The sequence below is a fragment of the Clupea harengus genome, chromosome 1 (genome assembly GCF_900700415.2).
Source record: "Clupea harengus chromosome 1, Ch_v2.0.2, whole genome shotgun sequence".
In the NCBI taxonomy this organism is placed as follows: domain Eukaryota; kingdom Metazoa; phylum Chordata; class Actinopteri; order Clupeiformes; family Clupeidae; genus Clupea; species Clupea harengus.
Window position 1 is genome coordinate 28,771,520 of NC_045152.1, and position 26,910 is coordinate 28,798,429.

The following is a 26,910-nucleotide window of genomic DNA, read 5'->3' on the forward strand; positions in this document are numbered from 1 at the left end:
ATATGCACTGATATTTAAGACGGCCTGGGCTAAAAAGCAAGAAGCAAATCCACTGTGGCGGGCCGAAATTCAATTAAAAATGTATGCTTTGGCATACATCACACTGACTATTGACTCTTCTTCACCACTTGACTCGTCAAAGCTTCCAAGCCCGGCTTCTAGTTGCAGATGGCGAGAGAAGGACAGGACACAAAAGGGAAAGAGAGATGCTTTTTCGCCATTTATTAAATTTCTAGCTATTTACAAGTAACAAGGAAGACAGAGATAGAGAAGTAAGCAGGGAGAGAGGACAACATACAAAATTGGGGGAATAAAATACATTTCTGTCATTTACCAGCGTCAAGACGGATCTTTGGAATGTAAAAACGAAAGACATAAAAGGTAAAAACCCAAATGGCACAGGGTGAGAAGAAAAGCGTGAGAGGGAGGGAAATGAAGAGGGGAGAAAGAAAGACAAGAGACACATGTGCACGTGTTTATGTGCCTGAATAGGCTTAGAGTCAAGAGAATAATCGCTAAAATAAATGTGTATATTCAGTCATGCAAATATACGCACCCCTTTTCTCTGAACAACCCTGTCCACATACTGACTTAAATTATACATTTCACTCACAAGAAATGAATAAGTACTTATTGCAGATACTTGTCATGTAAGTCAAACGAGTTCAAATCTGTCACTTCATTAAAAACAAGACAACAAAAATCAACACAATTACAATTGAGGTAATTCACACAGTACTTAGCAGTGCTCTGTTTTAAATGATTTGCGATGTACCAGGTTTTGGTTCTTAGCATATAGCTATGTCCAGCTTAATGAAATGGCAGAGACCTTCCACTGTGTTTGAAGAACGTCTCCTTTATATTTCCCCGTTTATTTCGAATATAATGATTATTAGATATTGAAAATATGCGGGGGGAACAGTCCCTGTACATGCTGAACGATAGATCAGCTTCCCTATCGCTCTAAGTCTTCTTGGCATTGCATCCTTAGAGAACACAACAAAAAATAACAATATTAAAAAATAAAAAGTAAAATCTGAGATATTTCAAGGATGAGGAACTTCATATTTGGACAGCCGTGCTCGTTGTATTTTCTGAACGGAAGGCAGAAAAAAGGGCAGTAAAAAAACGGCTCTTGACGAAACAAGGAGACTCATTTATTAAACAGAACGCTAGACGTCGAGGTAATGGGCAGGCCTACGGTTCATCCTTTGTACCGCAGAGTAAACATGACAAATGGGACTGAGTTTGGCGTGATTAAAGATGAAACGCGGATCCATCTTCACCAAATCTGAAAACTATCTGCCGCCTTCTGTTCTAATAGAGGGGGAGAGAGAACAGGAGGGGCGCGGGGTAAGAGGGAACTGGATCGAGAGAGAACACATCTGTGGAAGTGTTTGTATTCGGACTCTTTGCCCCACTCTTTTTTCTGGCTTAGAATCGGACATATTTTCTCCGTCCTCCCTTTCTTAACCCTCTTGTGAAACATCCCTGTCAGTGAATAAAGAGATAGAGAACGGGCAGAGCCGCATGGCTGAAATCCACGCGTGCCCCCCTCCTGACACTGTGGTTTCAAAAAGTGCGTTTATTTCTGAATGGGTTTGAAGGGAGGTTGGCTATAGGCTGGGTGGGGGTCCGCTGGTCCGGTTCTGTGAACTTCCCAGTGTCGAGACTCCGCTTGGGGTTGTGTTGGAGGAGCTATTGGACCTTATCTTGGTGTTAGGCAGCTTGTGGTCCTTCTTCCACTTCATACGTCGGTTCTGGAACCAAATCTTGATCTGGCGTTCCGAGAGGCATAGGGTGTGAGCTATCTCCACCCTGCGCCTCCGGGTCAGATAGCGGTTGTAGTGGAACTCCTTCTCTAGTTCCAGAACTTGTTGTCTTGTGTATGCTGTGCGGGAGCGCTTGGGTTCACCTCCTGTATAATTTGGGTTTACTGTTGAGAGAGACAACAGACATACATTACTCTTTAACTAATCCTCTGGAAAAGTAACCTTTAAACAGCCCTAAACACGCAACATGGGTAAAACGACTGGTGAAATCGACTGGTGACAGAGATCCACAAACGTGTTCCATCCAATCGCTAGATCAGAATACAACTGCGCTGCATGCAAAAAGACGAATGATCATTGTCTATGTGGTAGGTTATTTCTGTCAGGGGGGCCAGAGGCATACAATGACGTGCGCAATCAGGGCAATCCATATAGAATGCATGAATCCATGTTAAATGTGTAGGCATGCCATTAAACATGGTAAACATGTTCGCAACAAAGAGAAGCACAGTGCAACACGGTACACCAAAAAGTATTGTATGGCGTTTCTATTTTTATCGTCTCGCTGCACACAGTAGACATGCTGATAGCGGGTGACTTTGCAAAACTCGCATTTGTCCTCGTCTAATTGCACTCTATAGTTCTCGAAGCACTCACTAATTATTGCAGAATAATACTCCTTCCCTATAAAAGAGTTGAACTGTTTGCCTTACTATTAGTGGTTTATGATCTTGTCCATAAATATGAATATTTCAGCTTCCATAAAACTTTTACCTCACAATAGAGAAGTGACAGCGAAGAGTACACGTTTATACATCCAGCCACTTAAAATCAAATTACGAACGCATAAAACTTAACTTATGGGTTTCTTGAGCCGTAATAAAACCTACCCTAGTAGAAATTAGAAAGGGAAGGTTGCATAGACTTCAAAGGTACTTGGCGAAGAAGTGCAATAAAAATTTATGGAGGGTGTAATTATATTGCCCTGCAAACAGCCGATCGTAAATCTCGACAGAGAGCTACCTCACAAGGGGAGCAATAGATTTAATACCGGACATCCAAGCTTCCCAACTTGGACGAAGTGTAGTAGCAGGACGAGGCAGAGAAGTAGAAGTTAGCAGCACTTACTTATGTTTACGTGGACTTTCTTCATCCAGGGATACACCACGGGATCCTTGCGTGAGCTGGCCGATGAAGTGCTTTGGTTGATAGGATTCTGTCCACAAGCGGGCGGAGGGCTCGGAGTTACGGAGTCGCAATGATGGCTTTGCTCCGGGAGAGGGGTTGAGAGTCCGGTTGGTGGTATAACGTGACCCCTCGGCGACATAACTACTGCGGGCTGCCCCGGACCCTGGCACGACGAGTAAGGCGGTTCGACACAGCCCGACCGCTGGTGGTAAATCGACTCATGTTGGAACGCAGGCTCTTGCCTCTGGGCGCTGTAGTAGTCCGGGGAGTGACTGGGTAGGTAGTCATTTTGTGAGTATTCCTCGCAGGGTGGAAACTTCGGGTCCACATAGTTAGAGTTGATCAAATAGGAACTCATGGCCATTAATTTCCTTGAATTGCACACAAAATATACTAAAATTTATATCTATCCCTTTACTCGTTTTCCTGTTTCGTAGAACCCTCCTACTTTCTGTCAAGTGAACAAAGTTAAGAATCCATGTGACAGCAGTAGCCAATCGCGTGGATCCCTCCAATTCCCGGATAAGGAAATGGGATTAGCCAGAGCGGACCCCGCACATCATCCGTGCATAGTTTGTGACAATCAGATGCTGTATATTTTTTATGATAGCACGCGGAAGATAGTCAAGCAAGAGAATCAAAACAATAACAAACGAAAGCTTATAAGTCTACAATGCGTGACGTATTTTCCCGACAGTTATACGTCTGCATTATGGACGACTTCCAAGTCCCCCTCCCCACTCCACCACAATTCGTTAAGAAAAACTCGCGCATGGGCTTTTCAACCCGCACATACCCAGACACGATATTTAAGGTATTCTGGAGTTTTTCTTTTTTGGCTCGCTCTCTGGAAAAGAAGTGCCAGAGAAAGTGATGCAGAGGACTAGCTCTGGCCAAGCCTTTAAATGCGCTCGCTAATAACGCACAGGCAATGTCTCTGGCGTGAGCCGCGTGCAGCGGAAGACTGTCAGAGATTAATCTGGGCTTGTTTGAGATCGATAGAAAATTCATCAACTAATTCAGGTTACAAAGCCTCCTAAATCACAGCAAGACCTTTTGCATTCAAGCAAGTCGCCAGTTAGTCCCATCACAGGAGAGCGTTCATTCTGCACACGAATTTACACACCTTGCATAGCAATTGGTAGCAAATCCCCATAAACTACGACAAAAGAAGTTGAATCTAACATCTTTCCCCGGTAGGCACATCTCTTCACATGCTGGAGGGTCATTAGAGTAAATATCGAATTTATATCAAGTGGATATCGCACTGAAACATGTTTTGTTGTTTCAATCGAAGACGTCAAAATCGAAAGCTGGTGGGGGAACCACCAAAGCGCCTCATTAGAAGAACAATCACTGCACTTTCTGCAATTCGAATGAGAACTCAAGCTCAATAACATATATCTCCTACCTCCAAACATGTATTCACAAAACAAGCGAGGAAAAAAATGTCAACGCATGCATGCTGAGTTTCCCCCCCACACAGAATAACAAGGCCCACACAAAATAAATGGAATATTTGAAGTGGTTGAAAGTCTTCGACCTCCATCGGTGTTGTAGCGCTTATATCAACTACATACTCCCCTAGATACGAATTTGTGACTGTGTGTCTGTTCACACAAATCCGGATCTACAGGGTATATATAGATGACAGGTATCTCCTTGACAGGTATAGAACCGGGCCGCACACCTTGACCACTGGCAGTCAAGGTGCAGCACCTAGGTCAGTCTGCCTTCAAGTGCATCTATTGTCTTGCTTGGTTCGGAGATAGGTGCTTTGCAAACAGACAATTGGCTCTAAAAACAGGTCACATTTTCCAAGTTTACCCTCAGGATACACCAGACAACATTATCAGTTGGTCTTAAAAAAAGAAACACCCAGCCCGTTTCCGGATATCTTTAGACCCGGCACGAATAGCTAAGTAACTGAGTTTTAGCAGTTAGTAACTCTGCTGTTACCATCGATTAATAAATAAAAACATAACTTGTTTTGTAAAGGACACAGTTGGTTTTATAGAGCTTTCGCAGTACCAGACTTGAGTCACAAGAATGGCATGGGTCCAGAATGAAAAAAGAGCGAGAAAGAGGGAGGGCGAGGGAATGTTAAGACGTGAGTGAGAAAGGTTGGGATAGCATAATCATATATCTTTACCATGGTGCATATTTTCTTAATCAATTTTCGCAAGACAAATACTTAATATGAATAGGCACGAGTTTAAAACGGCAGGTAGGCTATAAGGAAAGACAGGAAGAGGCTTGAGTACAACCTGAAATAATGCATATGGTTTTTATGGCAGGTCACTCCAATTTGCAGCTGGCCGCCTAACACCACTCAAACGGAGGACAAATCCGGAGATGAGGGGTATAAAACCATAAAATATTCACAGAGGAAGAAATGGCAGCCTCCTCACACACCCTCAAAGCACCAAGCAAACATTTTACGACCTTTTAACAAGTTTTCTCCTCTTGCACCAAGCACCCAGCACTTCATTTCGATTTTAAACCGTACTGAAAACGAAGCCCTAACCTCAACCTATGGATTACTCTAATTCTCTTTCTCACGAGGACCTAGAAAATCCTATCCTACACACAGAAATTAGTTGTTGTTTTTTTTGTTGTCATCCGTAAAAAGGTAAGCTTTATATCAATATTTATATAATATTATATCATTAGCTGTTAAGACGGTTAAACGTATAGTATAGAGAGATAAGCGACTGTGTGTCGAATGATAATTCAGAAAAAATTGGGCTACTGCACACTGGTCAATTTAGCATATACTGGGGATACTAGACATGTGTAATACTTTCATTGCGAAGAAGAAAGAACAATATTGGATAACAATGAATAAAAAAACCACTCTATACAGTAGATGGTGGTGTTTTAGATACTGTAGATTAATTATACTTTCAGAATTGAATTTTAACAGACAAGCGTCTCCTTGTGCACTGTCAACATCGTATATAACAAAGGACATATGTACTCACACGCAACCCCAAGAGTTTTGTTTACCATTCTTTGCCAGGAAAAATGCATTATATACAACTTTGCTAATTTATAATGCAGGGCACGATTATTAATACAGAGATCAAACAAATGGACATAGGTTTCACTTTACTGAGTAAAATATTATTTTACAGAATCGAAACGTTCATCGAAATAATAGAGATTACACATATTTTTACTTTTCAAAACAAAAAAGACAGAATTATTTAGGCCTACTCTTTGTTTCAGAAATACTATTACTGTTTTTTATTTATGAATGCAATCCGTGCTTTAACTGATGTGGCATGCTCTTCAAAACCTCTATTTTCCCCAAGCATCCAGTAGAAATGACAAAATCACAATTTAAACAAATCCCTTTAAGCCAAAGGCTGAACAGTAGCAGATACAACTAAAAAAACGATGGTGAACTGTTTTTTTTTTTTTTTAAAGGTGCCGGTTAATGTGTCTTTGTTCTTGTTTCAGTGGGATTTATACTGATTTATATCAAATAGAAAATATGCCAAAATGTGTGTCAAGACTAATGTAAAACTGGTCGTACGTAAAAAGTAAAAAAATAGCGAAATCGAATGTTTTCTATAAGAGCCATATGGGTCTACATTTTTGTGTAATTTCCTGGGTAGATAAAAATGAAAGCTCAGGCCATCAATAAAATCTGTAGCACCCCTAGCGTCTGCATAGCCTATTCTACGGCCTACTAATTTCTCAAATAGGCCCGAGCAATCAAGTGAACACAATAGTTCTGAAATCGCCCTTTTCTTTTCTTGACTCGTTCTTCTCTTTTGTCCCTGATATAAATTGATTGTCATTGTCGAATAAAATAGCCAGCACTGCTAGACACAGTGGACTAGCTACAACTATAATCATTTCTATTAAACTCGTTTAAATTTCGTTGTACAGGCTATAGTAATATTTGTTAACGTTTCAACTGAGAAAGTATCATACAAGCTTAGCAAAGGAGGAGAAAGTTTAGCCTTGCTGTCCACTCTAACCCTTTCACCCCCGGTGTCCACGACCTCGCCTTCACCCCAGGAACCATCCCCTTAAAGCGGCATAGGGACCCACAGCCATCTGCCTCATTATGGGGTTAATGTGTACACCGACAGCCATTCAAAGAGCACATGCAGACACTATAGCCAAGGTAAATATTCACTACACCCGCTCCACACACAACTCTGCAACGAGCGGCACCGTGGGGCCCGAATTCAGCACAGAACTCCGGTGGGAGAGGAGGGGGTACCCGTGGACTCACTGCACAGCGAGAGCACGTGGTCCGCCCAGGCAAGCACCTGCCGGAGAACGCCGCGATATGTAAATGAAGCGCCGATTTCTTTACTTACTTCTCTCCTCGCATCCATTTCACTCCTTGCTCGGGACTTCTTTCTCCTCGAGATTTTTGCCCGTCCGTCGCGACAAACGAGTGTACTTGGTCTCGTCCCGGTTTATTTTCTATTCTACTGGAGCCCATTCTTCCACTGTCGCCGTGGCTCTAACCCCTCAGCCGCCCCCCCTTCCCTTTCTCCAGCGCCACAGGTTTAGCCCATGACCTCGCCGTGATACCTTTGTGCGTGAAACTCCTTCTCATTTCCGCGAGTCCCTCCAGATCCGCTCCAACAACCCCAGCAACAATGGGCAGGCGGACATAAGATCGTCCAAAACGGTGCAAGCCAATCTTCAACGAGCATACTACGCTTGCCATAAGAGGAAGAAAAATATGCGATAAAACAGCTTGAGATCAACTTCATCTGCCAGAGCGGAGGTGCGGGCTGTCCTTTGTCGCTTAGCCTAGCAAACGGCGACATGAGGGGCTATCCCTGCGCACTATGCAACCGTTTCCCTCCTAATACATCTAAAAAATAAAATGCCCCATAACTCCTCCGCTGCTGTGGACGCCACAATACCACCGAGCGCTTTAAGGCATTTTGTTGTGGACTCTCAAGTTTTCGTATTAATCTCGCACTTTGGCAGTCTTTGTTAAACAGCGAGGCGTGTCACGAGTCCCCGTACATTTTAATATTTGTTAGACGCACTGACCTGCGATTCACCCCGGCTCAGGGTCTCTCCCACTCGCAAGTTCTATAGTAATGCATGCATAGCTTGCTCGGTCATATTGAATTGTGCCCAGGTCATTACTTTGAAGAAAAATGACTTTGGAAGGGGGGTTCATTCAAAAAGGCTTCCCAAGCCCGCAAACAGACCAAGCATAGCCCATTTCTTAATTTTCTTTGTGCATAAATAAAATCTTCTGGGAAAGCAGGACAGCATCTGATGTTGACCTCAAATGAAAAATGAAACTGCAGATTTTGAACACACACACACACACAAACACACACACACACACACACACACACATATATATAATAATATAAATAATATATATAATAAATAAAATACAGGCATTATTTTACCAGACACATAGGTACATTCTTATAAAAAGTCTTGTATTGATATTTTATAATATTTTAAACCAACTTTTTGAAACTCGCATGTGTTAGTGATCCCAGACTGTCAACATATAGTTGAAATAATAGGTTTATCGGTCATCTCGGACATTACCATCTGGGCGAGGTGTTTTGTTCTTCAAAATATCTGGAACACTTACGACTTGACGCCTTAAGGGGAAAAGTACATATGGCGGTCAGAATTTTGTAGTAACCTAACTCTAACCAGGACAGTGGGCAAAAACTCTTTCAAACTAACTTTATAACTGCAGTTTATGTCCCGTACCAAATCCAGATATTAAAATGCAGGACAATGCACTGCCTGGCAACGGCACATGTTACAATGGAATTAAGATTAATTCAGTGAACTCCGGGTGAACTCCAATTGGGACGTGTTTTCTAATACAATTATTCACCACTTATGCACTTTGTTTTACAAAATACCGTCTCACAGAATCATACCATCCCAGCAACCACCATTAGACCCAATTTCTGTGCCAATAATGTAATTATTTGTTTGCTGAATTATGCATTTTCGTTTGGGAAAGTCAACCACTATAGGTGGCCTCTCCTGGTTTTATTTTTATGTCAAGTTTACCTTTATTTGTGTTCATATATTACCATGCGCATATGCGTGGGTTATATAGGTTATAGCCTGCACAAAAGCAGGCCACATACGCTATACGTGTGTTGAGATTGTCAGAATTTTTTGCCACTGCTGAAATTCTTGACTTTGCCACAATTACACAAATTCCCAGTTGGCAAAATATTCATATATATGTAGGCCTATTACGTTCTGTCTGCAATACCTGCTTCCCTAGTAATTACAATGTAGACTAATTGATTCATACGCAGAGAAGTGGGAGGATTACCCTGGTTCTGATGTTCACACGGATTTTAGACTGTTTAGTTGCTTTTAGAATGTTTACATATTTTATCCAATAACCGTCTGTTAGGAAAAGTTCGGGGTTAATTATCAGTTCAGTATCTTCGGTATTTTTTCATGACATGAGAATCTAGAATCTAAAAGAATCAAACAAAACATATAATTCATATGCATTCGAGGAATGAGTGTGTGTAGCTTGTCCATACTACGCTGTGCATTATGGGAGACAAAGCCTTCCACTAATATAAATGATCTATAATCACTGAATTGGGTGAAGATGTATTGCGCCTTTGTTAGCCATTCTTTATTCAGAATAAATGTTTTCAATGGTGTGGGGTCATCCTGCGTGCAGCCTTTAGGGTTTTGGCATAATTTCTAGGAGCAGGGAGCCAGTTTTGATTCAGTGATTCAGGGACTTGGAGAGATTTACAAATGAAGGCTATTTCGACTATTTTTAGTCAGGATAAGGTATAAACTACATTAGTTGAAGTCCTGTGAATTTATTTCCTATATAAAATAAGTTTTTACGCGTACGGCAGCTGTCAATATTGTTTAGCCATCAGTATAGCGGATTAGTTTATACCAGGATAGGGAGTAATGGCGAAAACTATCATCCCTATGTTGTATACTTACAATTACAAAATAATTATCAGAAGCAAATTCTGCAATATTGCCATGTAATTCTACACAATAAACTACAGGCCTGTAAGGATTTGCCACCGCTAATAGGCTACTAATATAGCCTTGTCAATATACGTTTAGTCCAGAAAACAGATATGGTCGGGCCTATACTCATAAACGTTGTTTTATAATTGTCTTGAAGAGTAGAAGACCCAATGAAAAATAAAATGAATTAATGTATATCCAAGATAAAAAAGCATCTTGATTTCAGGAGCGGCTAAAACCATCGGCCAAGTATGAACCATCGGTCGCCACTGGTGCATTGCAGTGACAACACAGGCAGGAGAGTAAACACCTGCATTGTGAATGGGAGAAGCCCAATGTCACTGAATCCTTTCGTTTAGTTCTTCGGTCTGTGCGGCCATTTTTCTCTCGTTTCACTCTGCCTGTCTCCTTCGCGGGCGCGGGGGGCTTGCATTGTCACACCGCGAAGGTCAGCCCTCCACCTCAACCCTCTTTTCTCGCTATCATTTCTCTCATCTTTGCGCATGAGACAATCTGTAGCTCTTCACTCCCCCGCCCGCAGCTCCCCTCTCCTTTCAGCCCCCCCTCCCTCTCTCTCTCTCTCTTTCTCTCCCACTTTGCCATTGACATCCAGCAATTGGTCTACAGAGTCGACAGCCGACAGCCGAGTCACGCACGACGTAAACTTTTGACCCCTCAACTCTGTGACCCCGCACTTCTACACAGCCATTCTAACGAGGATAGATTCACCTTCACTTGCTCGAGGCTAACGTGTCGAATCAAAAGAGTAGACGTTTGTGCTATAAGGCTACTTACAGCCATTTAACATTCAGCGACGCTCGTTGCTCTTCTTCTCTTTAACTAGCGAGGAAAAACGAGCGAGATTTTGTGTTCAAGTTACCAGAAACTCTTTCTCGCACGTCTTGTTCATGAATAATATCTTTCACTACCACATCAGAACGTGAATTCAAACTAATCTACAGCTGCATTGAGCTTTAATTATTGATTACGGGCGTTAGGTTTTGGACTGCTATATTCTGGAAAGGCGAGGCTGTAGCCTACTGCAGGCAGTGTTATTCCCTCTGAAGCTGTGAACTTTGGTCTAAAGCGGGCTCTGCTGGTCAGGGAGGAGCGTTGCAACTAGTTTTATGTCCAATTTTCCTTGGAATAAAACTAAGGCGGAGATGAAAGATGCATTTGAGTTATTTATATTAGCCATCGAACTAGGTTGCACATCTCTTCGTTGCAGATAATGCAATATAATTGTGTTATCGTCATTCTTATGTTGTTGCATTTCTAGTCTCGTCCTTATTGTTTTACAGTGGCCTAACCTTTTGGCTCAAAATCTCAAAACAACACGAATATGTAGGCTAAAGAATAAATTAGTTATTAAGTTGACCAAAAACCAGGACAATAATACACACTAATTCAATTAAAATAGCCCTACACCAAATCGAAGTTTATATTCGATATATAGTCAACAAATTAGTCCCACCTCAACCAAAAAAAATGCAGCCTGTTTTTATTTGAGTGGATGATTATTAGTAGTGGTATTGTTATGGTTGCCATTATTATTATTATTATTATTGTTGTTGTTGTTATTATTGTTATTATTATTATTATTATCGGGTCATGTCGTTTAAGCCACATGTAGGAGACTAATAATAATCTAGGAAGCGTCCATTTTTATAGCAGCTGTCAAAATCATGAGTAAAACAATGGCGTAGCCTATCTCTTGATATCAGAATATCACATCGGAAGGCAAGGCAGCAATAAGCTTCAATATTTGCTAAAGCTTTATCTTAATTTATTACGAAAAACAAATGATCTTATCTCGTATAAGAACTCATTCGAACAGGACTGTTTTGTTTTCAAAACACAGGAGAAACATATCCGTTGCGTTTAGAACAAGCGACCAGGCAGTTGTCCACGCGGTGGGGTGCACCCGACTGATATTGGGGATGTTTTCGTTGTCCGTCCTCGCGCATGTATTGCTTAGTGAATCGGATGCAGAGGAGGAAAGAGAGAGGGGTAAATAAATACATTTTCCGACAGCCTCCCTTTCTCCCCCTCTGGAGGGATAAACATCGAATGGCCCATGTGATGAGCTCGCTGTTTGTTGGAGCGCGTGCGCCGAAGCGGCTGCGCGCGTCTGCTGACCTCTGAATGATCCCGTGCTCATGCATTATGGATGAGATATACGCGCGAAGATTACCCCTATCAATATGCAGAACACATTACGAGATTGAAATGGCAATTTAAACGTTGGAAACGGCGGCATAAAAATCTGTTCGATCTGTCCCTGAAATTCAAGTCTAAATCAATTCTATATTTTACTTGACCATTAGCAAGTTATTTTAATTTTACATAACAAAACATCAAAAATAATTCAGACATTGCAATAGACGGACAACGTATTTAACTATATTCAGTGGAGCCTGGAAGGTCAGCCTAGGCACCGTGACAATTGTGAAATAACTCCCCTGACGTTCAAAACACAAATACCTCTCTGATCCACGAAATCATTTCCCCATAACTGTAACAATCCTTCCTAACAGACTGGGCACCATTCAGTGTGTTCCCAGGGTGAATTGAGCCATAGGCCAACCCACCCAAGTAAATAGGCCTACATTCTGACGCACAAACACACCTTACATTGAAAACGCCGTCGCCTAGTTACTCAGCGACACACCTAAACATCTCGAATGAGATCGTTCGCCTATGAGTTTCAGACATCATACAAAGCTATAGTTTTGTGAAACCTTATGGAGTGTGAAGGGTCCAGGTCGATGAACTAGGATGTGAATTCTAAAAGGGCCAGCATGGAAGAGTTTGGCGGAGGCCTTGGTCCTTCCCACCATATCAGTGACAAAAGGAAGCCGATGAAAAATTATTTAGAACGCCTTGCCTCTCCGCGACCAGAGATTTGCCTTCCTGTTTACCCCATGAAACTTCCTCATTCTCTTGTGCGAGCACAACAGACACACACAACTCAGACTATTCGGGCAAGCAAGAGGAAGATGTAATTTCGATTTTTACTTTAGGTTTATTTTATTTCACACAAGTAACCTAAACCAAATACTATTTGGTGATATTTACATTTAATTCACGGAACATTTGCAGTTGCTTTAAAATACCCAACACCTCCAATTTCTCTACAGCAATGTACCTTTTCTTAAATCATAAAACTCACAAAGGTCTATTCTTTATTGGCCTTGTTGGACAGTACAGTTTGTAGGTTGCTTGTGCACTCACACAACAGCCGTAAACTCTCGGTGACCCCGGCAAGGATGAACTGATTTATTAACAGATGGTACCATGTAAGATTAACCCTACATGCCATGTCGCCTGGACTTCTAGTATACCTGGTTCAATCTCCACAAGGAGCGAAATTATCGACGCAAACAACGGGCTGTGAATAGAACGTACGTTTTTTAAAGAGGATTTATTTATAGGTTATATCAGCAATTCAAGCTGAATCACCTGGCAGAGAGCGAAACATTTATAAAATACACTACATCCCAACACTTTGGTACTGAGAATAAAGAAAAAAGGAAAGGAAAAACTGTTGCATAACTGTGGTTGCTAAATTGATGTAATGACATGTAGATAAACGAGATAAGCTACCAACAGTTCTCCAATCCAGAAATCTCCCTTTAGTCTGAGTTTACGCCTGAGTCCAAAAGTGACGCGGGGAAACCACTGACTTCTTTTTGCGGTTGTTGTTAATGTTGGATAAAATGAATAGTCACATCAATGACAGTTATTATTGGAGAGCTAACACTAGTGGAGTGCCATTTTTTAAAGAGGAGTCTCTTTGCGCTGTGCTGAGTGGAATTTAATGATATACAGTTCCGAACTTTACACTCGATTTGAACTCAGCTAGGCCTGCATGTAAGACTCATGATGACAAAAACGTTAAACAGTTTATGTAATTAAATCATATAAAGATTCCGTGTGATATGTGAGCATTTACCTAGCTTTATCCGGGCTATTTTAGGTTTTCCTAACATGAGCCTTTTTCATGCAGACTTGTAGACACTTTCATACAAATGTCGAGAGTCGCGGTATTCAGTGTGTTATTCACACGTTTCCTTTTTGGAAATACTTGGGCGGAGTTGGAACAAAGATCTGCTTGTCGAATTGTGTGAATGTGTATGTGTGTAGGGTGGTGGTGGTGTGTGTGTGTGTGTGTGTGTGTGTGTGTGTGTGTGTGTGTGTGTGGGGGGGGGGGGTTGAATGTGAAACACTGAGAGAAAGTGAGGGAGAAAGTGTGCGTTTGTGAAAGACAGAGATAGTGGGGGGGGAGTGGAATTATTTACAGAATGTTTAATAATGTAAACAAATTTGTAAATAACTTTACAAAACAGTTTCAAAATTTCACAGAATAAATAGCAACAATGAACTTTCTAATTAACCTATAGCCTATAGACAAAACGCAGCTACCGAAAGTCGGATATTTCATGAAATGGTTTGCACACAAAACATTACTGTCAGATTTAAGTGGTATTTTTCTAAGACACATTAACAAATAAAGGTCAGCATGAAGCTATCATTTAATAGAAGGTGTGAATTCCAGCCAGCTTCAGAGTCGCCAGGTATCTCAATAGGTAGGCTATATAGTTTCGTCTAGTGTATAGCCTATATTTTAGCTGCTTTTAGAATTGCAAAAGAGCTGACATAGGTTAGACTCAAGAGAAAGACGTATTATCGGAACCAATAAATCCTGAGCGATTTAGTTGACTGTGCTTGCCAGATAGCATATATTATAAAATTACTTTACTGGGGCATGTAACATAGGCTACCACGTTTATCAATACATCTAAAACACATTGCCATGACAAATGCAAAATTCAGCAGGCCTAAACACACCATCTCAAAAATTACCACGAGCACAAATATCCCACACACATAGGTCCCACTTCATACCCTCACAGCTCAATGCAAGATGCTCGTTTATACAAATCCGCCGGACGCTGTAAAGTCCAGAGGATCATCAGCAATAGAACAGCCTCAATCGCCCTGTGGCAGTAGAGGCAAATGAATTGGCCCCCACTATCTGACACAGTGTCCCTCTACTCTCAACCTCACCCTGAGACCAAGTGACCTAGCAATAGGCTTAATCTGAACTTACTTTGTGTACGCATAATCCATAGTCCACATTTCCTTTAAAGTAGAACCAGAGAAGAGACATTGTACGCACCAGGCGCGGGCACAGTAGTGGCCTACCAGACTGCTCCTACCATCGCAACTGACCCTTTAGAATCCCTTCGAAGCAGTTAAACCGTCACTTGCATTCTAGAATGTGAAATATATAGTACATTGTCAACTCCCCAAAACCATAAAACTAACTTTATGGACCCCACGTGACTTTTAAGAGCCAGTAAGGGGTATCTGTCTGTGGCCTGGGCGATTTTTACGATCTAACTTCAAGATAAAATGCTCATCCGTTTGACATGTAAATGTCATAGCTACTTTTGGTATAGTTTGGTGAAAAGGAAAAGCGGAATTGCTAAACACAGGCGACCAAGCGGGTCGGGCAGCTAGTCCCCATGACAGGACTCTAACACAGCTCTCAAAAGTCGTCTAGACATAGCCTAACCATTGGAGACACTTTGGTAAGTTTAAGAGTTCAGTGTTTGTTTACTTGGAATCAGATGTAAAGTCGTCAGTGCGGGAGGGGATGTCTCTAACAAACAAGAAAATCGTTCAGGGAGCATTCTGAGTATTTTATTTTTCTCTGTTGACAGGAAGCCTGTATGTGTTTACAATAGGCTAGGTTGGTTTTCCGCTGTTGTGGTCGATTGTTTTGTTTTTTGGTATTTTACTTGATGGTCAGGTGAGTCCAGTGCGCATTTTCAGCATAAGTTTCAGAGAAGTTAATTTCTCTTTGAATGGATTGCCTAGCGGAGCCGATTAATATTTTCAGGAATTCAACAAAGCCAGACACTCCAGCGACTTAATTGTGCGAGGATGTTACAAGACAGTTTTAACAATGTTGAGACAAATCGATGGTTGATTATTGTCAAAGTAGGGTTGGTGGTCGCATTTACACCAGGAAGGAAGCTGGCAGAGTGTTAGCAGTCTGAGATGCGTTTGACCCACAGATGCCATGGTCGAGGGGCATGCAGGGGTCGTCCATACCAAAATGCAATCAAAGCAGTCCAGTAGTTGGTCTGAATATGAGGAACTTTATTTTTTACTCCAATTTAACCTACAAACAAATACAAAAAGCGTATTGGCAAAATGCGTACAGGCAGTCTGACATGATTGCGATTTATTTCAGCTTTCACACGCTTGTCATCCACTCTGACTACTACTAAGAGCTAATTGGTCACATTAAAATTGTCTAATATGTACATCCTGTTTGGAACATAATCATGATCCAATAATATACAATTACATTTTTAATATAACTATACACATGTATGAACTGAAACAGCGAGGTCTATATACAACTTTACCCTTTTTACTCAAAAAATATTGGAAGATTTGAACACATGACGAAAACCTAATGATACTTATGCAAAACAAATAGTAGATAAGCATGAAGAGGAGCATGAAACACACGGAGGGTTCTGTAGAGTCAATGCAGTTACCACTATACTACAGCTTCACTTCATATTGGGGCAAAGGCAATTCTAAGTTGTAAACTCAAAGTATACACTTGTTATAGATCGTAAATAAGTTATAACATTTAAGAGCTGCATGCTAACTTTCGAGAAAGCATTAACATAGCACTTGACACATAAACAATATTCATAACAAGAACATCAGGCGGCATTGGGTATCTTTTTCTCTTTTTTTCCCTCTCGAAATAATAGTCACCATAGTATTAAAAAACAACAACATATGAACACTAACTTTTTATTAATTATAGCAGTACCACAGTATAATTTTAAGTTGCCTAAAACATCCACAACATGCCGAAAGGTGCCGCACTGAACTGGACTCTGTAACTGTGTATTGAAACCGATTTTTTTGTATTTCATTTATTTGTGACATCCTTTCAACCAACACAGAATGATTTGTACGACTATTACGGCTGGAAAGCGCTACCTGCAGAAGCCAAACTCATACTCTTGAGCTTATTGTCCTTTTTCCATTTCATCCTTCGATTCTGGAACCAGATCTTAATTTGCCGTTCTGAGAGGCACAGCGCATGGGCTATCTCTATCCTCCTCCTCCGGGTGAGGTACCTATTGAAATGGAACTCTTTTTCCAGCTCTAGCGTCTGATAGCGGGTGTATGCGGTTCGGGCCCTTTTGCCGTCTGGTCCCGTCATATCTACACATGAACAAAACGCAATTGGAACAAGTATTAGCGGAATGCAGGGACACAGCAATCAGAAAAGCAGATGACTCCACACAACTTGTTAGCATGCGTTAATTTACACAAATTAAGACACAAACGAGCCTCGATTTTTAGCATAATTCTAAGCCTGACTAAATGAAGCGATGAGTAGGGATTGTATACACATATCTCGCTTGCTGCTGCTAGCTTTTCGGCTATTTACATGGTCTCAAATGGTCGTTTACGTGGAACACGTTACTTAGAGGTGGCTCGATAATTCCACACGTTACTATTGTCCTTCTTTCTATAGCGTCTGCTTTTGGCTGTTTTTCTCTTCACCTCTCAACTTTTTTTTCACCATCTCGTTTTGATTCTACCCGTTTTATGGCCCGTCTTCTTTTATTGCCCCCAGCCTAATCAAGTTCCCACACAAAATAAAGCTTAACTTTCCAAAGAAACAACAACTTCTAAGCCTCCCTGTCCTTCTGTCCTTTCTGCCACCCCACTGCCATTCTCTCGCCTACAGTTTGTAAGGCTCCACACTTGAAAGATTTATGGCGCTTTCACGGAAATTAAAATAAAGGCTGAATCATACGATGCATTTGCTCTAGCCTCGAGTAAAATAAGTCACACTAAAACACTACATCGAGAATACATAGAGATACATTAAAGTAAAATACGTATGTACCATGACTTATATGCAGTTTCCGCATCCAGGGGAATATCTGTGGCGTTTGGCCATCGTTCGACGCCGAGGTGGTGGATGTGGCGGTGGACTCCTGCTTTTGCTGCGTCCGGGAAACAGGGTTGTTTGATCTGTGGGTGCCTTCCTCGGTCTCGGAAGAAACACTGGTCTCGTCGATTTCTGTAAAATGTGTGCTGTTGGTGAGGTTACTGCCGGTTGTGGAGGCGCTCTGGTCGGAGGGGGGGGAAGAGCACTTGGATCCCAGGCTCTCGCTGTTGGAGCAGGGCATGGGCTCCGGAGACGCGAGCGAACAGCTTGATGGCTGCCGAAATCGCGTCTCCGGGACCGGGGACTGGAAGCCCCGGGAGTTATCCCCAACAGCCCCAAAGTGGCCCGTGGTGGTTGAACGATTGACGCTTAGGTCCATCCCATTGTAGTTGTAGCCGTAAGACCCTGAATGCATGGTGCCGGAGTCCCTGTACGAAGCGTTCATAGCGTTGCTGCTAGTTCCATAATTTAGTAACTGATAGTCGGGGCCATTTGGGTAGCGCCCTGAGAACGAGTTTACAAAGTAAGAGCTCATTTAGGTTGTTTTAGAGGGCTTGATTTGTAGATCTTGGTCGTTATAACGCGGTGCTTCACGATTTATGATGTATTAATGAATTATAGCAATGCACTGTACTTCGTTTTTGCTATGTATGCGGCCAAATATGGGGGTGGGGGTGCGTTTGGGAATCACGTGCTTTTGTTGACCAGTCGTAAATTCTCACTGATGACTTCAAGAGGTAATTCATGCTCTATGGTTACAAATGATGACGAGATGGGAGTCGTTAGACTCAAGTCAACGTGTGCCTCCCAATGCTGTGGTGTGCAGCGCGTTGGCAGACAGCGTCACCTACTGGACATATAGGTTATTGCAAGAAAGAAACGCTTCGTTCCATACCTCACCTCGTTTTGTCCTATTTTACTACGATAATAAAAATGATTTGTATCACTATTATTTCCAGTATGACTTGTAGTTATCACAGTATCATTAATGGTATTTATTGACCTTTTTCGTGTTCAGAAGATGGCATTTCGTCCCAGATTGCTTTGTTAGTTGTCAAATATATATAAAGGAAAAATTGCACATCCATACCAATAATGCCTTTTTCGTCATGTTTGAGACCGCATATTATTTTAACAACGACTGTTTATGATAATAGTAGTTCTAAATCCCAATCCGTTTAAACTATGCCATTATTATTGTTACAATTCTTGTTGTTGTTGTGTTTGTTGTAAGATGATGATCATGATCTATTTCTTATTATGAGTGTTACCAAACTTCATCGAGGATTATACTCTCAGGAATGGAAGCAAGGTGTTGTTTTTCATGGGCATGTAGTGGCAAACGAGTGTCTCTCCGGTGAAGGCTCTTCTGCTTCTCTTTGACTGTATTTACATGTGGACTGACATTGTAGGTGCGCATTCCCAACTAGGCCACAGCTACAGGCTGCAAACGTTTTGGACTGAATATGTGGAATGCAATTCTGTGATATATGGTCTTGGTTGATTTACGGTTTGTTGACACAGAGACATAAGTTACTTCATGTATGGCATTGGTGCTCTTGCGTGGCTTACATTCATGTCACAGAAAAGACTAAATGAGATATGCCAGATAATTTTGATATCGGGGGTGTATATATTTAGCTTTGCTTAAGTTTTGAAAAGTTAAAAAGGTTCACGTTTTGGCTTGATGAATTCAAGGTTCAGCACAGTATCCCAGTGCATATACTAGCCAGTGCGTTACATTTCAAGATTTTTCAATTCACACACCGGCTTTAGTTTTAGGTAGGTTCAGACACTGCAAATACGTCATGTATGTATACGTTGTATGATTTTAGAGGGACTACAATACTCGTATACAATCTGTCGATATTTTAAACCTCAATATATGTGCATCGAGGTTCAGGGCGCTTTTGCACTCGCAACCTAATTACGCACCTGGAAAAAGAATGCACGCATTGAGACGGACCCCTTCGGCCACTCAACGCCTTCAGCTCGGACAGGTCAACTTTCTCCTTCTGCCATTCATTAAACCGCTCCAGAGCTGTCCACTGCCCTTCTCGGTCGCCTTTCACGGATAGGCCTACAAGATTCAGTGCGTCCTGCACTCATTAATAAAGTGTATTATGACTGCCAAGCTGATTTTACCTGTGTGCCCGACTGATGCAATGAGTTTCTACGTGGTACAGAGGACAATAGAGGGAATATGGTTAGTAATATTACCCAGCATAGTTCCCTTGAGATTTGACAACACGGACTTTCACTTGTAGTTCGACCACACAGATCTCACTTGTGTTCAACATGTTACTGTGTTTGAAACAAAGGGAAGTTATTTGTTTCCAGGGCATCCAACTAGGAGCAGGTGCTTTACTGTATAGCGGACTCCCTATACTATAAAACACCCTGTTATGGTCGGTTCAGCAATTTATTAAGCGACATAGGCTACTTAGGTACACGTACATATGTTAGAAAAGGTTGATATCATCTGTGAATGTATAATATGTAATAATATGCATGTATAAAATAAGTTAGGCTTGGATTTCAATAGCTCTCTGTATACATATATTCAATTCAATTCAATATATATATATATATATATATTTATCTAGGTCATTCCCTTTTCCGTGGTGTACAAATGACACGTGGTGTACAGCATGCACTCTACAAAGGTGTTTAACCATAAAGGAGAAGCAATCCATTGATTTGTACATGAGAATTTCTTTTTATTTTAATACATCTTAAATATGAACACGAATATGACATATTTCAAATAGCTCGTTAAACACGTTCATTTTCGTTATTAGACCAACTCCTAAGTCAGGACGCGCGCACAAAATAACACATGTAATCGGTATTCGGCATTAATAATATAAAAGAATAAACATTAAAAAAATGACATCAACCATAAAAAATACAATATTAAGATGAATTTTGGAATGCTACAACGAATTTACCAACACAATTTCACTGGTGCGAACTTTGACATATGAAGGAAAGGAGAAAGTCTTCATTTATTTTATGAAAGAGAAAACCGGTTTGCCCTCTATGCTATTTTCTATCTAGTGTTCTTTTCTCATTCTGTAATCTTCTCCTCCTCCTCTTCTCCACTCGTCTGTGAGGAGTTGATCAGTTTATTTTCTTTTTTCCACTTCATCCTCCGATTTTGGAACCAAATCTTTATCTGGCGTTCTGTCAGACACAAAGCGTGTGCGATTTCGATACGGCGCCTCCGGGTCAGGTACCTGTTAAAATGGAACTCTTTCTCCAACTCCAGCGTCTGGTAACGAGTGTATGTTTGACGACCCCTTCGACCAGGATTACCAAAGGTTCCTATTCAAAAAAGGGAAGAGAAAGTCAAATATTACCGTCTTGAGTGTGTTTACTACAATGACAAATATGATAGAGGAAACCGCTTCAGGGTTACATCATGACTTGTAACTCGTGAGCCTCGGACATTATATATATATATATGTGTGTGTGTGTGTGTGTGTGCTTCTTAAACTGTTGTGTTCCACCAGGAAGTAGCCCACATATTCGCCAATTTTACGCAGTTGTGTTGTGAATGTTTTGTTTTATCATACACGTATTGACATTCAGATGCGCCTCTGGATCAAACGAAGTCTGCCTACAGCTTGAGATTCTCCAAACTTTTCCAAGCGAACAAAGGACAGAAATTGTGTGTCAAGTTCTATTTGTGTTCACGTGCACTTTGACGAACTATTTTAATGTAGTCTCTTATATCAAACTTCACTTCCGTACATAAATCTGCAGTGTCCGGTTACAGTTTGGACATCTGACACACTGTTCCGGGGCGAAGGTTCAATATTTAAAGAATGGCAAAGGCTCCTCTACATTATAGCCCCCCACATTATAGCCTACTGCATGTACTGGCCCATTAGCAAATACTGTGGAAACTTCAAACATCGACATAGAAATGAAGTAATATAAAGCTCTGGTCAACCAGACAATGAGTGAACTATTCTGAAATATTCTAGGGTTGAGTAAATGGATATTGTACCGCCTCTGAACACCTTCTCTTTGCTTTATGCCTAATCTTCATTACTTTTTTTACATTTTTTTTGCATGTTGATATTTCTGCAATAATTTGCCCTTGACGTACTGTGCAGAATTGTTAGCCCCACATATCGGTATCATAAAGTGTATTTGTCTTGTGATTGCCTCTGTACTTGGTGATAGTGTACAACAGGGCGGTAACAGAGGGAGAGCTTGTCAAAACAACAATACGAGCCATTTTGTGATAAGAGAAATGATTGGACACAACAGCCTTGCCGTTGTTAACTGGGATTGTGTTCTGGTCGTGGTGCCTTTAATCTGCAGCTTGATAGATATGAGCCTTGCGGCAATTAAACACATCTTCTCGTGGTAAATGAGAGAGAAAGTGCAAATCTAGTCGGCAGTGTAAAGTGAAGAAGGGCGGTGTGTCTGTCTGGCTCCACTCTGACTGTTATGGAGCTGAACACCAAAGCGACATTATTCTCCCACTGTACGGGCTTCCGGCGTTGTACAGTGAAGCAGCAAGTCACGTAACAGGCGAGTCTATGTGTATGTAAACAGCAACCAAAAACGGCAGCTAAAACGTGACAAAAAAGCAAGGACTCACCGTTACAAGAGTTCATCCTCTGCATCCATGGGTAGACGGGCACCGACGGCTTCTGGTCTTCGCTTTCGTCGAATAAACCCTTGTTATGTGGCCCTGTGCAGTCCGTTTTGCGGTGGTCTTGACTAAGGACAAGAGAGTGATCTTCTATACTGGCGAGTGCGCAGGCAGGGTCCTTATCCCTGTAAAAGCTGGCCGCTGCGTAATCGCAAGCACCGACAGAGGACGACCGGCTATAGGCACCATTCGTCTGCTGGTAAAAAGAGGATGAATACGCCTTCTCTTGGACGCTGGTAGCTCCATAAGCAGCACCAGGATAGTGTCTTAAAGGATCAGTATATCCGGAGGAATATAACGGTATTTGTCCCAAGAACGACTCCTGTCCACCGGCCAGAGTCACAGGGAAAGTTGAATTTACAAAATACGAACTCATTGGGAGGGTACGGTTCTTTTCCTTGGTTTATGATTTGTTGTGTTTTATAGTCCAAGTGGTTTAGCTATTAGTAGTTTATCGGAGATTGGGTTTTAGTTGAGGGGGGGGTGCTGGGTGGCTATGTGCCAGTGTGGGACAGAGGGAAACCGTACCATCTGACCAGACGCTGACCAATCGCATGAGCCCTCGCCTGCAAAATAGCACCCTTGAGGGGGGCTGTGATTGCATGCGCCGGGGGACCCCAGCGCGAAGCCTAGAGATCGCCTTTTCTTTTTTCATGTCCTCTCCATTGCCTCTCCCTCCAATAAGATTGCACTATACGAATCGCAATGGAATCTTAAAGCACTAAATTGATTATATCGACACTCTCCCCCTTCTGTTTTGGCTGTGGTGTGCTCATGTTGCCTACACACACCATGGCCTTACCCCGTCAAAGAAAAACGAACCAATGAATAAGTAAAAAAAAAATCGAGTTTCAAAACACTTCTAAATATTATCTCAGGCTTACATATATCTATATAGGGAAATTAACATAGTGTGTCGAATATGTATCAAATGTGTTAGTCTTTTATTAAAGCATGTGAAAACCGAAGAACTACATGCACTTGTTATTTTATTCTATGCTGTTCAGAATTATACTACAGACACTCCTGTAGTTGCTCAGCAAGACTGAGTGTTATCTCAAAATCAGAAATGTTTGCAACAGGTAGCCTAGGCCACCGCGAGTTTAAACGTGGCTTGTGTTGGTCAGAATCACACGCACAATGTGCACCTCACTTGATGACGTCTTGATGACATGTCCAGCGTACAGTAATTTTCAGTTAAAATTACTTGGTCATCATTTTTTGTCGGTCAAAATATATGGTGATTTTATGTGGTGTGTTTGTGTGTGTGTGTGTGTGTGTGTGTGTGTGTCACTTATTCCTGCAGTTGTTTATCCAGAACACATAATTGTACACATGGCTTCCTGAATACATTTAATACATGGCTTTTGATCTAGAGTGTATACGTAATTAATTCATTATTTAATTCATTAATTGATTCATTAATTTAACGTTACAGTATTTGCTCTTCTGTGTATGGACATCTCCGCTGACTTAACATGGCGTCTGGGTTCTTTAATCCTCCTGGTCTCATGATATGATACGCAGTTCGGCGTAACAAGTGGATTTTAAATGTGATTTCAGGGGACCGCTGGTGATATTTTTTTACTTTCAGTTTTGCTTCCTCTAAATCGAGGATGCTGCATTTCCTTCAGCCCCGACTGCTTTTGTGCGGACGGGAAACTGCCATTGTGTTTCTGTTTGTTAGAGAAAGCAGGCAAATTTGCCGTTCCAATGCCTCGTTAATAATTTATTAGTAGTACACTCAAGAGTTGGTTTAAGCCTATATTCTTACATGCCTATATAAAGCGTAGAAACCAGATTCACTGTAGTTTTTAAAAGGAATTATAACTTCATGCTAATATTGTTTTCATTTTTGTTTCAGACTCAGTTCAGGTTTTATGCATGGGAATGATGGCACAAAGATGACGAATCCTGGCCACTTCTTTACAAACAGAACTTGGCTTCAATCAAGGGCTTCAAAAATAGTTGAGAAATGACCCACGGGACACTAAATCACGGCGCCACGTAGAAGAACTGTGCTCGGCCGGAAACCTAAGCAAAAGGCGCATCGATATGGAGGAAGAGCTGTAGTGCGTTGACCCAGTCTGAGACCAGAGAGGAAACGCGTGTCAGACACTTTTTGTCAAGTGTACTGTAACTCTCCTTAGCCTCTCGAGTTTGCTGCCTGATACTGAACATATGTGAGTATTATAATATTCCTAATTGTGTTACTACTGTTAGAATGTAAAGATGATTACTTCTTTAATGCATCATGCTCTTGTATTTATGTGTACAAATTGTGTACAAATATTTTTTACCAGCAATACATCTACAAGTTTTCCTGCGTACAGGACTAGTATAATATTTTAGCCTAAGAAGTTCTAATTTACAGAATATTTCCATGATAATTGAAGTGTACGTTTGTCTTACTGTTTATTGTATGTACCCTACATATGGAATGTATATTTGGATTTTGTAAATAAATAAATGTTGATTCTGACGTGAATTTATTTGACTCATAAATGACTTTTTTGTATATTGTATATTTACTGCGGTGAAGTTTATAATGAAAGAAAAATGTCAGCAGGCACGAAAACTTGCGATCTGATTTCAGTTCATTTGAGATCAAATTTCTAATAAAGTTGTGTTTCTGTGGTGCAACTCGATTGTGTTGATCTAACTGATATTTTATTGCGAGAAGCAATTATATAGTATGACATTTGTCGGTAATGTCGCACGTACGTTTGAAATATAACAATGTTTTGGAAATATTTTTGATCTCTGAATGTTCAACACGTTGGAAAGAAGGGTGGGGGGTTAAACATAATTCCCTAATGCAAGAAGAGAACAAAAGTACGCAGTTAATATATGTAGATTTCCAAATTACTTATGAACTGAAACCCTTTGTAATTAATGTCATTGTTTTGAGTCATAAAATAGGCCTACGTTTTGTTTCCAAATCGAAAATAACACTAGGATAACAATGTAGAGGGCACCTGAAAAGAGTGGGAAAATACCTTTCATGTATAATATAGTATCCTATAGTAAGTAAACTTACATTTAAATAATTTAATGACTGTTGTGGTCATTCAGTTTTCGACGTGCAACTAACTAAATATTTATGGCTAGTAGCTCGCCCTTCACAGACCAAACAGTTAACAGCCCGGCGCAATCAGACCCTATGCTCAAATAATCACTTCCCTTCGAAATTCAAGATGCACGTTTGTTATTAACTACCTTACTGATTTTTTGAAGTTAAGACCAATAAAGTTAAGATTCTGCAAGTTTTAAAAAGCTATTTTTGTTGTTATTGCTGAAATCCTCCAGCCTGTGCTTATGTCATGATTTGCCCTAAGGCTGTTTGTGTTGGTGTAAATGTGCTTGACAATAATCTCATTAGCATGAAATAACCAACTGTTTTTCTGGGGGAAAAGAGAGCCATACATGATCTCTGATATTTAGTCTGGCAATTCATTATGACACGTGAAACTGGAAAATTAGCGCTCATAATGAGAACAAATTATGCAAATGGTACAACAACTACTTAAACAAATGTGTTTTCCGGAAGTACACAGTGTGCAATAAACACACAGGGTGGTATGGTCTTTCCAAACACAGGCCAGATGTTAACTGAAGATTACTTTCAGCCAATAAACTGACCGGGCTAAACATGAAGGGCAAGCCTTAGCATACAACTCGCATTCACTACTGTAAATCCAAGATCCGCGCCCTCCTATCCTATGCACACTGGCTTTGTACCTTTGCAATGTCCACATAAGAGCGTCCGTGTGTTGGCTGAAAAAATTCTGCACGCATTTGACAATTTGAAACAAATACCATGAAAACATTCACATAGAGGCTTCCCTAAAGGAAATGGAGAAAATAGTTCCAGCACAGTGCACACATGGCGCAGAGGCCTAGTTGCGCTTCACTGGCAGCAGAAGACAAAAAACTGCAATAACCTTGGAGCGGTCATCTGCTGGTTTTTAGGAGGGAAACGTAGGATGCACGAAATCGGGGCCTGCAGGCCTGGCTGCTACGAGTATGCCACAAATCTCTCCCAAACGTAGGCACTTCAAAACGCGCCCACAGCAGCAAAGAGAATTTACAACCTCTGCATTCTTTTCCGTTTCAGTGCCGCAGGGTCGCCCGCCCCTCCCTGCTTTCCTGTTATCTCCAGCCGCAGTGTCTGTGCGGTTTATTGCAGACAGCATTTCAGGAAGGTTCTATTAGCATTCAAATATCGCATTTCTTCTAGTCTGTGGGAAACTCGGCCTAGCAGACAATACATAATGACA

General features: G+C 41.2%; 4 protein-coding genes and 1 long non-coding RNA gene across 6 annotated transcripts in view; 1 reads left to right on the forward strand and 4 right to left on the reverse strand.

The window, feature by feature from the left end:
- The window catches only part of hoxb3a (homeobox B3a), a 57,066-nt gene that overhangs the window by 26,443 nt on the left and 3,713 nt on the right, over positions 1-26,910 (reverse strand). The gene's annotated exons all lie outside the window — the stretch shown is intronic.
- hoxb4a (homeobox B4a) lies at positions 198-14,136 on the reverse strand. The gene is made up of 2 exons (XM_012841861.3): positions 2,901-14,136; positions 198-1,936 (listed from the first exon to the last, which is right to left on the reverse strand). The coding sequence occupies exons 1-2, from the start codon at positions 3,322-3,324 to the stop codon at positions 1,617-1,619; spliced, it is 744 nt and encodes a 247-aa protein (XP_012697315.1). The 5' UTR covers positions 3,325-14,136; the 3' UTR covers positions 198-1,616.
- Positions 16,104-20,569, reverse strand: hoxb5a (homeobox B5a). The gene is made up of 2 exons (XM_012841860.3): positions 17,914-20,569; positions 16,104-17,219 (listed from the first exon to the last, which is right to left on the reverse strand). The coding sequence occupies exons 1-2, from the start codon at positions 18,491-18,493 to the stop codon at positions 16,972-16,974; spliced, it is 828 nt and encodes a 275-aa protein (XP_012697314.1). The 5' UTR covers positions 18,494-20,569; the 3' UTR covers positions 16,104-16,971.
- On the reverse strand, positions 20,658-24,463 carry hoxb6a (homeobox B6a). The gene is made up of 2 exons (XM_012841862.3): positions 22,577-24,463; positions 20,658-21,285 (listed from the first exon to the last, which is right to left on the reverse strand). The coding sequence occupies exons 1-2, from the start codon at positions 23,004-23,006 to the stop codon at positions 21,029-21,031; spliced, it is 687 nt and encodes a 228-aa protein (XP_012697316.1). The 5' UTR covers positions 23,007-24,463; the 3' UTR covers positions 20,658-21,028.
- LOC116222126 lies at positions 22,875-25,118 on the forward strand. The gene is made up of 2 exons (XR_006152562.1): positions 22,875-23,013; positions 24,495-25,118. It is a non-coding gene; the product is annotated as an uncharacterized LOC116222126 (long non-coding RNA).

Bases quoted from the DNA above. Each gene is read 5' to 3' on its own strand.
- hoxb6a (XM_012841862.3), bottom strand. From the start codon at position 23,006: ATGAGTTCGTATTTTGTAAATTCAACTTTCCCTGTGACTCTGGCCGGT. The intron at 21,286-22,576 runs GTGAGTCCTTGC...TTTTTTGAATAG, and splicing joins GAGGATGAACTCTTGTAACG to GAACCTTTGGTAATCCTGGT.
- hoxb5a (XM_012841860.3), bottom strand. From the start codon at position 18,493: ATGAGCTCTTACTTTGTAAACTCGTTCTCAGGGCGCTACCCAAATGGC. The intron at 17,220-17,913 runs GTACATACGTAT...GTTCATGTGTAG, and splicing joins GAAACTGCATATAAGTCATG to ATATGACGGGACCAGACGGC.
- hoxb4a (XM_012841861.3), bottom strand. From the start codon at position 3,324: ATGGCCATGAGTTCCTATTTGATCAACTCTAACTATGTGGACCCGAAG. The intron at 1,937-2,900 runs GTAAGTGCTGCT...CTCTCTCAACAG, and splicing joins GAAAGTCCACGTAAACATAA to TAAACCCAAATTATACAGGA.